Source organism: Cyanistes caeruleus, chromosome 5, assembly GCF_971803275.1.
Source record: "Cyanistes caeruleus chromosome 5, bCyaCae1.hap1.1, whole genome shotgun sequence".
Classification (NCBI taxonomy): domain Eukaryota; kingdom Metazoa; phylum Chordata; class Aves; order Passeriformes; family Paridae; genus Cyanistes; species Cyanistes caeruleus.
The window spans coordinates 59131980-59147870 of record NC_141705.1 but is presented as its reverse complement, the minus strand read 5'-3'; the positions used below and the strand labels follow the sequence as shown (position 1 = coordinate 59147870).

General features: G+C 35.7%; 1 protein-coding gene across 5 annotated transcripts in view; it reads left to right on the top strand.

Moving 5' to 3' along the window:
- LRBA (LPS responsive beige-like anchor protein) overlaps window positions 1-15891 on the top strand; it is a 367479-nt gene that overhangs the window by 256052 nt on the left and 95536 nt on the right. For all 5 annotated transcript variants that reach the window (XM_086889595.1, XM_086889593.1, XM_086889594.1 and 2 more), the window contains 2 exons: window positions 8835-8975; window positions 10149-10268. In XM_086889595.1, the coding sequence (XP_086745721.1) occupies window positions 8835-8975; window positions 10149-10268 (261 nt within the window). The remainder of the gene's footprint in view (window positions 1-8834; window positions 8976-10148; window positions 10269-15891) is intronic.

The following is a 15891-nucleotide window of genomic DNA, read 5'->3' as shown; positions in this document are numbered from 1 at the left end:
ATAGTGGTCTGTGTCTCCACAACTTCTGTGGAGACCTGCTGAGGCTGGAACTTGACCCAAATGCATCTCTGAGATGCTTCATCAAAACATATTTTCTGAAATCCTACTCTTAGTGCAGATAGATTAAAAAAAAAAAAAAAAAAAAAAAAAATCTGGTAATTTATGTTGCTCTATGACAGTGTTATAACCATCCTTTTATAGCATCACCTTTGGGGTTTTTTTTTTGTCTTTAGTTGGTTATTCTCTGTGTCATACCTCCTCCTCTAAATATTATGAAGAATATTACAAGTGGTTGATAGAATGAATCTCATTGCCATTCTTACTTTCTCTTCCATGTTCTCTTCCCACCAGAGGCTTACTTTCTGAAGTCACAAGAAGCATACTATTTGTACATCAGATGCATATATCAGTTTCTAGCTATCTTCAAGCAGTCTTTTAAAATGTTTAAAATAATTTATTTAGGTATTAGGGCAAAAGCCAAATTTACAGGGTCAGAAAGAATCATTTTGGTAATAAGCCTAATCTTAATCTTGCTTTGCCTCAAGGAGGAAGATAGTTTGGAATGTAGAAAATCCCAAATACATGAAAAACTGTAACTCAAAATTAACCACGGATGTTCAAAATTATATTCTAAGTTTGTATCTGCTGTTATTGTCCATCTTGCTCTTGTTTCAGTTTTAGGCGCCCTGGACATATGTCATCTTCCAATTGGAAATGAGCTGAGGGAGGTTCATGACATTGTAAATGATCACAAGAAATCATGTGGTACATGTTTGGTCATAAAATCTTCTAGAAATCAAAATAAAATAATTTCACACACATGTCCTGGGCCACAGACATTTTTAATGTGTGTTTTCTGTCTTCTGTAAAGTGAAAGTTATTCTCTTGCTACAGTCTCTCTTCCTTTTTATATTCACACATTTGAACTCAGCAGATTATGGATGCTACAGCACACATCTGTGTAACTCAGATTTCTGAACAAGCATGATGGTGGCCAAGTTAAAAATTGCACTCATTTGGGAAATGAATACGGGATTATTTCTCACCTAGCTAGAGCTGTCTAAAACTGAGTTGGTCAAACTCCTAGGAGCAGGAGGCCTCTGGGGGTCAAACAACAATCCAGGTTTAAAAAATAGTGGTCAGAAAATGAGATAATGGTAAAATAATGATAATCTTTGTTTAAGGAGGAGTTTAAGGTAGTTCTCAGGTCGTGGACCTTGAGGCACAATTCAGCTGATCTTTCCAAAACTCAAACATCAACAGATAAAAATGTAGATCAAATGAGGGAAAACAATACAAAAAAAATTACAAAGAAAAAATTGTGTGATCCTAAAAGCTTGAGGTGAATAATTAAAAAAGATTAATTAAAATAATTTAGGTATCATATCCAGCCATGTTCGGGTCAGAGGCACAGAAAGTAGACCCTTATCTGCGGTGCCTGGCTCTGACACCCAAGAGAGCACCTAAGTTTAGCATAAAACCATGGAGACAGCTTTTAAAGTTAAGTAAAGAAACTAATAATGTGAGCGTGTAAGTTAGAGTTCTGTTAAATCACTGAGTGAAAAATTAGAGTTTGGAGTTTTAGTGAATCCAAGATGGACACTTAGGAGTGTTGTCTCTTTCTCCTTCTTGTCCTTCTTCTTCCTTCTTCATCATCTTCTAAGGGTTTTTGGGTAATAATGAGTGATTGGATGAAAGAATCTGCAGTGCAGCACACAGGTGTCAGGTCATTGGGTCAGTAAAAGAAATAACTTGGCATTTGATTATTGGATAAATAGACACATAGAAGACCTTGGAGAGATTCTTCATTCTCCATTTTGCACTCCTCTATCTCAGTGTATGTAGCACCTTGTACTCTGTGTATATGTAATATAGATAAGGAAAGAATAAACAACTCAGCCCAAACATGAGAAAACAGGACCAAGATTGACAAAATCAATCAGAATCTGATTCTGATTGAAATCAGATGCTTCAGATCAGAAGCACTGATCTGCCTCAGAATCAGAAACACAAGGTTTGTTTCCAAAAGTTTGTTACTCTATTCAGCATAGATGCTAATCTAAAAAAAAAGTGTGAAAAGGGAGCTGATGAAACTTTCTGACAATGCTCATTTGTTGATGGTATTGAAGGTGATGGCTGGCTAATCAGGAGATCCAGTGAAACAGGGAATGAGATGATGGATGAATTCACCTTCGGAGCAAAGCAATGCATGTGTGAAACAAGATACATTGATGGGCTCTTAGCTGACTATTTGTATTCAGGATTGATATAATCTGATTGGAATAGTTCTATGAAACAGTACAGATTACAATAAAAAGCTCTTTATACATTCTCAAGCACCCCTATGCAGCCTTCTGCTGCTCCATTTCTCAGGTTTGGTGCTTACATTTATTACAGAACAATGTTTATTTTGTGTGCCTTGAGAGAAATCTGCAGCAAATGCAAGTTTGTGTTACTTTTTGGCTTGGGGTCTTGTGCTCTTAGTACAAACAAAAGGGATTATGTTTTTAGTTCTGATTGTCTTATGTGGATCTGGTGTTAGGTAAAATGTCAGCTGTTTTCTGTGGCTTGTATGATGTGCTGGCAGAGGAACATGGTCTGTGAAAGGAAGGCAGACAGAATGTTTTCATCTCCTGCTATGACTCAAGTGTGTGTGGCTTCTCACTTAATCCCATTTCTCAAAATCCACAGAAGTATTTTTTGTTAGTTTGTTTTTTAAGCAAGTGAATAATGGTACAGAGTTTTCTTTCACTTGACAGGTTAAGTCATGGAGAGTGAATGCAAATGTTTGCTTTTGGCTGGCAGGGTTTTTTTCTAAGTAAGTCCATACCCTCCTCACTGCCTGCAAGCAGTTGGATTTCCCTCATGATTCCCAGGGACATCCAGCTTCCTTTCTCCCTGACCTCTTGGAAATGTACAACACATAACAACTGTCTTCAGCTTGGCTTCCCAGCAGTATTAGGGCGTAATACCTCAGATACAAAGTGTGTGCACATTCATTTGTGTTGAAACCTTACTGTGCTTCATTTGTGTGTGCTTAATTAATTTGCAGTTCAGCAGTGCATTGCTTTGCAGTCTGCTACAGGTGGTGTAATATCATTTGATACTATTGTTGATAATGTGAATGGAGGTTTTTCTTTTAAATTCAAATTCCTCCAAGATTTTAGGTGGCCTGAGGCATATCCTGTCACTGACATATTGCTAAAACATCACTAATCTGCATAATGGAGTTTTTTCTCTTTCATTTTTATGCTTAACATTAGCTTATGATGTATATTTTTTTAACTGTGAACTTTGGGAATCTTCTGTCTTTTGCACCATTATTGTGTATTATATATATATGTGTGCTCTTAAAAACATCTGAAATATAAACCATATGGACAAAGACTTTTAATTTGCATGCACATGACCTTTTTTTGCTTATGCTGCAGCCCTTTATCGAATTCTCAGTTTCATGAGACTAGAAATTGGAGTATTTAAAAGATTTTAAAACAGAATGTGGTGATGTGTTTATATCAAAATAGGTAGAGTACACTCACTAATATTCGTAATTATTGCAGTTTCAAAAAACTGCAATACAAGAAGTGTTCAACTAGGGAATTCCTTATTTCACTATGAAAGCACATGAAATTCAAGTAGCTGCTTGTGTGCTTAAGTGACTAAAATACGATTCACTATTAATAACAAAAAATAGCCTATCAGTTCAGAATTATTGTGTATCACTGAAATGCTTACTATAAAGGGGAAGAATAAAAAGGTTCTGTCAAGTTTATCCCTTTGGCTTCAAATAAATTTTGATTTATCCAAATTCATATATCCCCATCCTAGCCTAGTCTTTGATGTAGGTTTTGGGGGGCATCTGCTGTGAAACCAGCAGATTTTTTTTGCGAATGAATTGGTAGGGACTGTTTTTCTCCTTGATAAATTGTTTCCATTTTTTAAATCTTACAGCTAAAGGACACTTTGGTTGATCAATGAGGGCAGCTCAAACAGCTCAGCAGATAATTGTGTTTATTGTTTTTTTCTTTGGGATATGGTTCTTTAATGAATTTGAGTTAGATATGCCTTAAAGGTAAGATGCCCTCTAAAGAAGATGGGACCTAATTTTTAAGAAAACCATAGTCAGTTGTCTGAGAGGAAGAATGGTGGGGCCTAGTAGTGAGTGAGAGAAGGCTGAAAGGGGGGAATAGCATTTTTTGGCTGTTCTCAAGCCCAAAAATGACATATGAGAGAATAATGATATACGAGTTTATTCCCAGATGTTTCCCAGCTGACCTAAGAGAATAAAGTTTGGGTTTAGTTAAATCCTTGCATCTTGTCATTGTATCTCTGTTTGGGAAAAATAAGTGTTACTCAGTGATCAGGATATCCTACATCCTGGACTACTAGTCCAAGTATTGGCTAGTTCAGTCAATTTTGTATTGGTGATACCTAAAGTAACTAAACAAGGTTTGAGTGCAGGAGAGTTTCCAGCAATTGGCATGTTTATGGAGAAAACCAACACTGAAACACTGAACACATTTCAGTTTCCTGAATGATAGAGTACATTGATAAGTGGGCAGGCAGAGAAATCTTAAGGGTGGAAGAAATGCCTTAAAATGGAAGACCTGAAGAACTCCACTTATTATGTTTATTAAAAAGTCTAATTATAGTCTTTAAGTATCTTTAAATTCAGAATATACTGGATAAGTAGAGACTCTGAGATATGTCAGAGAGAAGCTTAGTAAGATCTCTTTGATTACACACCAGTAAATTCACAATCAAACTAAAATACATATGTTTTTTAGTATGAGGCTAAGAATTATCAGAAGAAAAAATACAGCTTGTGTTGTAATCAAGTATAAATAGTTGGACTCCAAATCATGTAATGCAAAGGCATTTGACCTCTTGTCACAAAAGCTCAAGGCTAGATGATATGACCTAAAGGTCCCCCTGGTCCTTTAGGCCCAATATGAAAAACATCAGTAATGAAAACCAGATCATCTCAAAAATAAGATGTATGGGAAGCAAACATGTTTGGCAAGAATGCTACCAAACATGATTCAGTAATACATAAAATTGTATTCACAGGAATACAAATACCTGGTTGTATGTGGGTAAGAAAACAGTGTAAGAAATAAAAAGGAAAAGCATCTTTTTCCCCCCTCTTTTTAAATATTTTTATTTTTACTTAATTTTATTTTTTAAATTTCTTTCCTTTTTTTTCATAGTGAAGTTGTGAAATATTTGGAGTAACATCATTTAAAATATGAAAACACATTAGATAGGAATAAAAAACAATTCTTCTTAAATGCAGAAGTATAAATAGTCATATTAGAATTCTTTCTTTACAAAATTTCAATCTGTTTCTTTAAAATCATTAGCAATTTTCCAAAATTTATATATTCTTGACCATGAGTGGCAGAGTTCAGGAGAGATTGTGCCTCTCTCCAGTAGAGGAGCAGTGAACATTCTGCTGTCTTCTGTTGGGTGCAACAGGGCCTCTTGTGGATGCAGAGGCAAGGTGGGTCAGTGTTCCAATGTCTGACACAGTGCAGGAGGGAGAAATAACAAATAAAATTGTACACCACAGTGTCTGGGCATATTTGAAAGGAATAGATGATTAAGAGTCAGTGTGTTTTCTCAGTTATTTTTCAGCAAACCATTTTTCTTTGTTATGTTTCAAAGGAAGCAAGCAAGCTTGGTCCAAAAACTGAGATTTACCATAATCAGTTCTTAGTAAAGATGTGAAATTATTTATTTTGTGGTATTCCTATATTTGAGAGTACTTGAAAAAATAATATCAAATGAGTTGTTTTGTTCTTGTTTTTTTAAGAATGGCTTTTAAGTTTTATAATCATAGCACATGTTGTTACAACAACCAGTTCAGGCCAAAAAACAGATGACCATGCCTTACAAAAAGTGAAAACAAAAACTACCTTAGCCCAATTCCTGTCCCAGTTTGGATCCTCTTTTGAATTAATAATGACTTGGAAACCATACACATCATTCATTTTTCAATATGATTTGAAAACTTTGCAGCTGTAACTGGCTTTTTCTTCATTTTTACTCCTGCAACTTCATCCATTGTTTTAGCTCATTGGAATTTTTCTCTCTCTACTTTTCATTTTTCCCTCTCCATCTAAATAAACATTTTTTATTGGTGAACTAATATCTGATTTTCCTCTGGGAAAAGAGGTGCTGCAAATAAAATATGTTCAGGAATTTCAGGATATGAAAGCTTTTCAGCTCATTCTTCCTTAGAGGTCTATAGCTATAGAGAAACCGTGTTGTGCAGTGCAAATCTGTGGTCTCAAGCTACGTCTAGCACAGCTTATTTCAGAGCTCTTCTTTTTCCCTCGGCATTTACCCACAGGGGAGGGAATACAGTATGTAATCACGATTCCCTGTTAATTTTGCAATATGAAATAACTGAGAAATTTCAATTAATTTCTTCTCTTTTTTTCCTTTATTCTGTAGTTAACTGTGCCCAGTGCAGTGTAACACAGTAGAATCACCTCATCCTTAGAAGCAGTTGTCAGAAAAATATGGGCCTGCCTGTTAGAATGTATTAGCCCAATACATTGTCTCCATTTTATTATGAAGCTGCTGGGGAAGCTGTGATATAGAGCACTGTCATTACAGATCTATTGTTAGAAGGGCTCTACAGTCTTCTGTGCACTGCCATTAATTTATAGCAGTAAACAATATGTAGCCCTCCAACTGCAGCAAAGCAGAATCTTTTAATGAGGTGGATGTTATTACCACAATAAATCAGTGCATTCGTGTAATGTATAATTCAATGTGTGTATTCCCACTGTAACTTCTCTGAGTAAGCTGATAGTGTATCATTGTCAGTGCACAGCTCCACAGTTCTTTTTTTTTTCTTTTTTCTTTTTTCTTTTTTTTTCCCTAAGCTTTTTTCATTTGGGAATTTTTTTTTTTTTATTTGCTTGCAAATAAATGTGACATGTCTCGATAGTTGTCCTGTTGCAGGCTTCAGAAACCAACTGTAACAATAACAGCTAAAATCAATACTGTGAATTCTGGCTATATAGAGCTCTGCATGATACCTTTTTTTTATTTTTTTGAAAAGAGAATGGAATCAATTCTAATTTGGTTTAGCTTTATATTCAAGGAATGTAATTTTATAACTATTGATTTGAGCTATACTCATTTGGAGAGTAATAATAGAGGCAGATAAAGAGAATATATAAAATGTTACAGAACCATACAACACAACACTGTTCCTATTTTTAATTTGTATAATTTGTCTACCAATGACCTTCTTTCTTCTTTTTCTCCCTCAAGCATATCTGAGCCTTTAGGGGAAAAATCAGTACAGATAGAGATTCCAAAATGGTTCTTATAACAGAGAGACTTCTTGGAGTCAGTTTCATACTTCCCTGGAATAAATTTGCTAAATCAGATAAAAATCCTTTTATACAGGAACAACTTCTTTTAAGGGGCTATATTTCAAATTAGTGAACTGCAAAAATAGTAATTAACCTAAGATGTTTTTCTTTATCCTACTGCAATGTGAAAGCTGCTCTAAGTAAAAAATGTAAGATTAGATTTTAGGTCATTCAAAGATCTAATCTGTCCTAGAAGAGAAAATACTTTGAAGCTTGTATGCCAAATTTCACATGAGCTGCAAAGAAGCAGTTATTTGAATAATCATAATCTCAATAGCAGACAGAGTTTTTCACTTGAACTCTGCTTGAATTGAAGATGAGGTTACTGATACTTTTGTTCAAGGACTTTTAGTTTTTCCTCACCTTGTAGTGTATTCTTAAGTATACTTATTCTTGAAAAAGAGAGAGAAGGAAATACTGTTTCATGTTTGTTCTTTGCTTTTATTTGAATGCACCCATTGTCTGTACAGATGAATATAATTCACATTAATAACATACAGTGTGCTCAATCTATATACAAAATTGTATTGCATACATATTTTACATATATATCCAGAAATATTTTAGAACTCTTACAGCATTCTATATGTGGAATTTCTAAATTCACTTTTGGGTTTCTCAGTGATTTGTGTGACCTATACTCACGTTTTTTTCAAATCATTTATACAAAAGTCTGCTGAGGAAGTGCACAGTTATAGATAGCAAAATATTATGTTTCCTACTTTTAAATAAATCCCTGGGTGTTTATATTCTAGGTAAGCACTGAAGAAAGAATAATAGTATTGGTTAAGGTGTGATAGACATTTTTAGTCATACATACATTGTTTCTTTTATATCAATGTTTTATATAGAAATTCTGCTATCTCATTTGTCTGTTTCAAAGGTTAAGATTCTATGAATTAAATAAAGCTTGGCTTGAGGTGGTAAATGGAAAGCCTAGAAACAAGAGTAGTAATATCAAAATTCCAAGTCCACTGTTAATATTCTGTCACCCCATCAATCACTACTTTTTTCTCCAAAAAAATATCCAAAAAAATGTTTCTCAATGTTGCTTACTATTTGCTGAATAGTGTATCCAACATGCACACATATCCGCAGGCACCCAAGTTAAACACCACTTTGTCCCAGACATTCCACTGTGAATTGGATGGAGTCAGTGACTTGAATCAGCAGCAAATGGGGCTTGTATTAATGCAGAGGAGATTTTTCCAGCCAGCCGTGTGTGTGTGCATGGAATCCCGGTTCCAAGTACACAGACCTCCTCAGGTACTTACAGGAACCAACATCTGCTTTTGCAAAGCACCAAATCCTGTCTTCTCCATGCATGCCAGCAATTGTTCTGGTTACCAAAAAGGCAAAGGGAGTAAGCTGTGATGTAATGTAAATGTAATTCACATTAATCTTATTTGCTTAATGACTTTGTTTTTAATAATCTTGCAGCCTATTGGAGCTTTGAACCCAAAGAGAGCAGCATTCTTTGCTGAGAGATATGAATCATGGGAAGATGATCAGGTCCCAAAATTTCACTATGGCACTCATTATTCTACAGCAAGTTTTGCACTCACGTGGTTGTTAAGGATTGTAAGTATATTGTTTAAAAATGCTTTTTTTAAAAATGATAATAAGAGCTACAAATATCTGAACTAAAACTGAATGGTATATGAGAGTACTGAAATTTTTAAGTAATTGCAATCAGTAGCATAGGAGAAATGTGCTCCAAAGTTCATGCAGCAATGTATAAAAAGTTCATGTACCAGCATTTTCTGGTACAGCCTTTTCAAGTCAGTCAAGCTTTTTCTCCTTAAAAATTGCTTTTTAGTATACATGCTTCTTTAAATATGGTTAACTTCCCCTTCCTTGCCTATTTTCTGACTGGACCAAATAACAAGCATTTGTAGTTCTTAATTAATGCATTTAATTTTCCCCTCCTAATGCGTGTGAGTTGGTTTTTGATGATCATGAAGGTCTTTGATGTAAATAACTAATCCTTAAAAATCTGCTACAATTTATATGGAAGTAACTTTGAGCTGCTACATATTGATAATGTATTGGTCAAACAATGCGTTTTTCAATAAAATTGAGAGGCGATTTATCTCCTAGGAAGTAATTTCTTTGGGAAAGCATTAGCAGCACATCATTAATTAAAGCTTGTTAGAATGTACAAGCATACATAAATCCTTGAAGTTATTTATAGGGCTTAGCTAATTTCAAGCAATTATCCACTAATATGTACTTAAGTGTTCTTTAACTAAGAGGAGGCTTTTAAATCTTCCAAACATTTTTCTAAATCGTAAATTATATATAAACAATAACAGTCCTAAAGTTCTCAGTATTGAATGCTACCTTTTGGATTAACAGATCACCTTGAACAAAGTAAAACACGTTATTTTTGTTACACTCTAGTTTAATAAATATCTCAGGCATCTGAGCTTTTTCATGCTGTTGAGAGCAATTTGTGTCACAATTGACACAAACTGTAGTTTCTAGTAAAGGCTTTTGAGTATTTTCCTTTGATTTTATTTGCCTTTCTTTATCTGAGTATGTATGTGTGGAGTAAGATTAAAAAGCATTTTATTGAAAAAACAAGTATAAATTTGTATTTCTTATTCTTAAATAAAGTAATTAAACCTTTGCTATTGAAAAATAGCATCATTCACAACCAGACCCCAAAAGAATGATAAATTCCTTGTTTTACCATGAAATTTCTGAAGAGGCGCATTGTTTTTTTGTGTTAATTTTTTTATATGTATTTAGGAACCCTTCACAACACTTTTCCTAAATCTACAAGGTGGGAAGTTTGATCATGCAGATAGGACATTTTCGTCTATTTCAAGAGCATGGCGCAACAGTCAGCGTGACACTTCTGACATCAAGGTAAAATATTTCCTGAAAGATGTTAATGTATTTTATAGTGCCCCTGCCTTTATGGTAGCTGGGAGTGTAGAATGGAAGGAAGAAGACTCAGAGCTATCCCATCATTTGGGAAAAGATACAAAGGAAATGACTTGCGGTTTTACTTGAGTCAGAATATTTCAGTGAAATCTTTTGTATAACTATAGCAAACATTTTTAGCCCTAAGACTGAAGTATTTTGAATGGGGGAGGAAAACAAAGGAGACAGGGATGCTGGCAGTGGTGGAAAAGGTCAAATCCAAGCAGGTAGATTAATATCAGAGTTGGATTTTTTAATGGGAGGAAGGATAGGAAAGTGTAATGTGAAGAAATCAGGGTCTATCTCGAGGATGTCATTCAGCCAGCAAAAGACCTAAGTGACACAAAATCATTCACTCACATTTATGGTGAGCAGACAATCTAGGAAAGGGTTGATTTGCAAATTAATGGAATGTGAAAATTATCAATGGATAATGTTGAAAAACGGATGCCTTTCTTGCATCTGTGAGTCTCCACCAATAGAACTGAAGGCAATCAGTGACTAGTGGAATTAATTAGAAAAATATCTAATGTCTATATGAAACTGGGAAAGAAGAGTTTAGAAATTACAAACACACTAGATTTTTTTCAAATTAATTAGTTGGTAATTATGGGCTTAATTTCCTTGTAACATGCAAGATTGGCAGATGCAATTTCAGAGTGCATTTTTGGGGTTTTTTTTTTTGAGAAATGGAGAAGGAGAAAGATATCAGTAGTGGACAAATCAAGTATTTAATATGGAAAGAAAAGGGAGCCAAGAAATTATGAGGTGAGTTTAACTACAATTCACAGAAAAATACTTAGGCAAATAATCAGACTGTGTTTAAATGCCAGGAAGATAGCTTGGAGACAAGCAAATGAAACACATGTTTATCAAGAAGAGATTATGTCAAAGCAATCACAGTTTCTGATGAGAAAAGGTAACAGACCTTTTGAGCAGAGAAGAAGCAGATGATGATCTTAGTTTTTTACATTGTCTTATGAGTGAGCTGGGATTACTCTGTCTAAAAGAATCTACTGTATTTGGAGAATAGCTACCAGCAGTTCATTATTAAAACTGAAAGATGTACTGAGCAGAATTCTTCTTGATAATAACAGGTTAGGCCTCAGTTTCCATTGATACTAGATTGGGAGGTTGTGGAAGTGTAGTGGAATGGGTAGAGCTTCTTGCAGAAGGGAAAAAACATTTTAGAGAAGTGTTAGGGGAACTTTATTAGGGAGAATTAATAATTGTAATTTTCATGCAGCTTCTCATACAGTTATAACACAAAGAACAATCTATTGTGGAAAAAAAAAAGAGAAATATTTAGGGTTCTAGTACATCACCAGTGCATGTGAATTCACAGTATTATGGTATAACAATAGTGAGTATCATTTTATGGAAGATACATCAACAGGAAATAATGGAACTTCCAATGTATGACAAAAATCTTCATTTTTGCCCAGTCTTGATTTGGTCTGAGCTGGAATATTACACTCATAGTTGTAGGCTAGCTGGAGAGAATCCACACTGGATCAATGATAACAATGCAAGGTCTTGAAAATAAAATGCAGGGAAAGATTGCTATGCTTAAGAAGCTATAAGCTATGCTTATTTTTCTTCTAAAGCAGAGCAGATGAAGGAAGAACTTGTGTCCTTCTATTACATGGAGACTGCTGTAAGGGAAAAAGGAAACAAATCTCTGATGTCCATGATGGATAGGGTAGGAATTAGTGGTCTTAAATATCAGGCAGATTTTGGTTAGAATCAAAGTAACCTTCCAAACAGAAAAATAAGAGCAATGAATGTTTCCCTGGCAATCAGTGTAGGGAGGATTTTCAGAGATGCTTAGGTAACTTTTGGAAATGATACATGTGCAAGCTGCTGCTGCCTTTAGAGGCATCCCTAATGTAAAGGATGATCTCTTGGAGTTGCTTATAGCTTCCTGAGACTGTTAATTGCTGTGAATTACATGATGCTGCTGTGAAGCATCTGAGTGAGCATTAAAATTGACTACAGGAGTCTATTAGTGAGATTGGATGAACAACCAGGAAGGGGGATGAGATTGGGATTTCCATAGGGCATGTTTAAAGAATTAGAAAGGAAATTGTTTTAATGTTTCCATCTTCACTGGAAATACCTGTATTCCCCATATCTCATTGCAGCTGTGAAAACCAAGTTTCCTGCTACTTGGTGCTCTTCCTTTCAAGTGTTTCTGAAATACTTGGCTAAATGCAGAATACACGTTCTGTATGCAGAATTGCAACATTTTAGTCTCTTATTGCTTGAATGTGTTTAATTGACTCATGTATAGAAGATGCTGAACAAAGTGGAACATGTAATTGTGCTCCTGTAGTTATTAGCAAGTAGGAACAAAGGGAAAATAAGGATTTGTTCCTCTTCCAGCTGAAAAAATTGCGACACTTAGAATAATTGCGCTGATTACAAGAAATGACTTCTCCTTGCTTCTCGTGTGGAAAGAGTGAATGCAATTATTGATGCTGCTGTCCTAAGATTATTGTTAATCTTAGCTGGAAGCACTGTATGTTAACAGGAGCTGGCTTTGGAAGGATCTCTTGCTGGCTGGTATCACTTCAGCAGAGAAAACTGAATCTTATGTGTGGTCACAACCAATCTGTGTCAATACCCTGGGAAAGCCTTGGGTTGATGATCAAAGCACAAAACCATTGTTCCTCTGTAGAATAAGGTTTCCTTGAACATAGCAAATTTTGATTTCAAGAGGTAGTATTTTGCATAAAATTAAATTTCCTAGTTCTCTCTATCCATTTATTTGAGCAATGCAAATTAAACATCCTTTGGAAGTCTGCTGGTGTCTCACTGCCACTCTGGCATTATTTACTAATTAGCTCAGGACTGGTGCCTTTAAATAATTAACCATGTGTTTTTAAGTTAAATATTCTGCACTAAAGAATACTGAATGTATTTCAATTCTGTTAGAGTACCACGTAGTGCTTTTAAAGTGCTATTACAGGCATAATAATTCAGTTATTTCTTAACTTACATTACAGGTGCAAACAACCCTGGTTAGTTTTGTTATTACCACAATAAAAGCAGACCTGGATAGCTGACGCAGTGCTGGAGTCAGGCTAGCTCTGCACCGTGCCTAGTGGGACACACCTCGGGAGCAGGCTGAGCTGAGATGCGGCTTAGAGGCAATGCTCTATGACACAATGTGGCTGTCAGCACTGAGTGTGGAGGCAAGGATTGAGGAGGAGGCTGTCTGTATGGGCTCCAGGAACACATTTACTCACTGCAGGGGTCAGGGACAAAGAGCAGAGCGCAGCCCTGTGCAAGGGTTCTTATACTGGGAAGGCTCAGGGGGCGGGTAGAATCTCTTAGCAAATCTGGGGGAACTAGGGGCGGTACTGAAGGTGGGATTTGCAAGGTTCCAACAAATGGGGAAACACAGTGGGAGGGACACAAACTGACAAGCAGGGCAACAATCCACTGGGGTGTCCTGCTTTAGGGGAATTCTAAAGGGGAGGTCCAAGCCGAGGGTTGGTAGAAGGGAGGATTGACAGGAACTCACTGGAACAAGGGGCAGGGTCAGGGTGGGTTGGCACTCAAGGGGGAAAGCACAGGATTGACAGAGGGGAGGGACAGAGAACATTCTGGGTGAGGAGGCAGGGCAGTGACAGTGGTTGGCAGGGGACTGGGGAGGTACAACTTGGGGCAGAACAACTGAGCTGAGGGGTGACAGAGCATACCCACAGAGCATAATATTTACAGCACAGAGAGCACATATGTGCCACAACACAGCCTCCAGTATTTGTCTGCACTTGTTCAGAAGCTTCTTCCTTCTAGTTTGGCAGCTAACCTGTTGCAATAAATTTATTTCTCATTATATTTACAACAGTGTAATTGTAACTCATGTTGCACTTTGTCTGTATTTTCCCATTTTCCACTGTAGCTTGCTAATTGTTTTCAGGGTTTTGTTTTTTTTTTTTTGCTTGGTACCATATATACAGATTTCAAGATCGTCTGAAATCCTCTTGCTGTCCTCCAAACAGCTGTGTAGCCTTTTCTCAGTGTCATCTGGAATTTTACTTCTGCATCTTCTCCACCAGGCCGTTAATGAGATTATTGACTGGTATTAAGAGCAGGGCAGACTCCATTACCGTGTCCTCCCAGTCTGACAATGAACTATTGATAACTGCTCTTGGAATATGGATTTCCAGCTTGGCTACTCCCACATTATTGTAACCCAATCTCAACTCCATTCTCTAGTCTGCTTGTAAGAAATGTCATGGGAGACTGGGGAAGTCTCAGAGGTCTTTCTCAAAAGTAAAGCAACACCTTGCCTCTTTTTCTTTCACCATCCACTACTGCAACTTCCTTTTGAAAAGAGAATTAGATGGTTTAATGTAATTGATTTTTTTCACAATTTTTAACCAAGCTACAGTCACTAGTATAGAGCTATGTACTGTTCTGCATGCCTTTTCCTTTGCTGCTTTGTGTTTGTTTGTTTTTCACATGCTTGGGGTTGCTTTTGGTGAATTTGATTAGTTTAGTTCAAAAAAATATGCTAGGAGACCATAATATTAAAGAAAACATTAGTAAACTCCAATTACACTGCTCTAGATTGTTCCACCATAAAACAGACACTAATTTGTGAAATCCTGTGATATGACACACAACTCTGGCAGCCATTGTAAGGATGGGGGAATGGTACTGAATATCTGAATTTCCATCTCATACAAGTGTGTTTGGCAAATTATGATCCTCATAGTGTAAAACAGCTGAATTTTAAATATAGAAATGCTGCTTTGGCAAGTTAACTTTATTGTAAAACTCATTTGCATCCCATAATCTTAAGCAGTTTTTCTTTAAATCAAGCTTCATGTTTAAAGTCTCAGAAGTTACTGGAATAAAGTTGCTGTCAAACTGGCAACATCACCTTTGTATTGGAGAAATTTCATGTCATAGTAGTCACAAAACAAGCAATGACCAGCAAAATTCAGAAGCAAGTACCTAGAAATTCAAATTTTTAATCATAAACTCCATGTTCGGTGTAGCAAAATGTTTAACGTATTTATGATGCAGATATTTGGTTTTCATAAAAGATTTGGTTTTGTGTAAAATTGTGCCAAGATCCATAACAGGAGAATACTTCCCTGAGTTTTAAAAAAATAAAGAAATTATATTCTAAATTCAGTCAGATCTGTGCATGGTAATCTCTGGGAATTGCACTAGTTAAAAATACTGGATGTGTGGATCAGAAAGTTCCATCTAATATCTGTGATCTGCATTTTTTATAGCCAGCCATGTTTGTATTGAAAATGAAGCAAATAGTTTCAATATCTGCTCTGAACTCCTTGTGTAGGTGTTTAAATAACAAATTTAGAGTAAGTTATGGACAAGTTTTCTGAAGTGCAAAGGAGAAGGAATGTAGTTATACATGCAACTTTTCCCTCTTTCTCTGTCAAATTACCTAGTATGTAAATATGGTCAATACATACCATTGAATACTTTTACTTAGATTCTAAGTAATCTTAGATTCTAAGTAAAAGTAAAATAATTTTTAATATGTATTCATACATATGTAACAGAATTTAAAGTGGTTTAA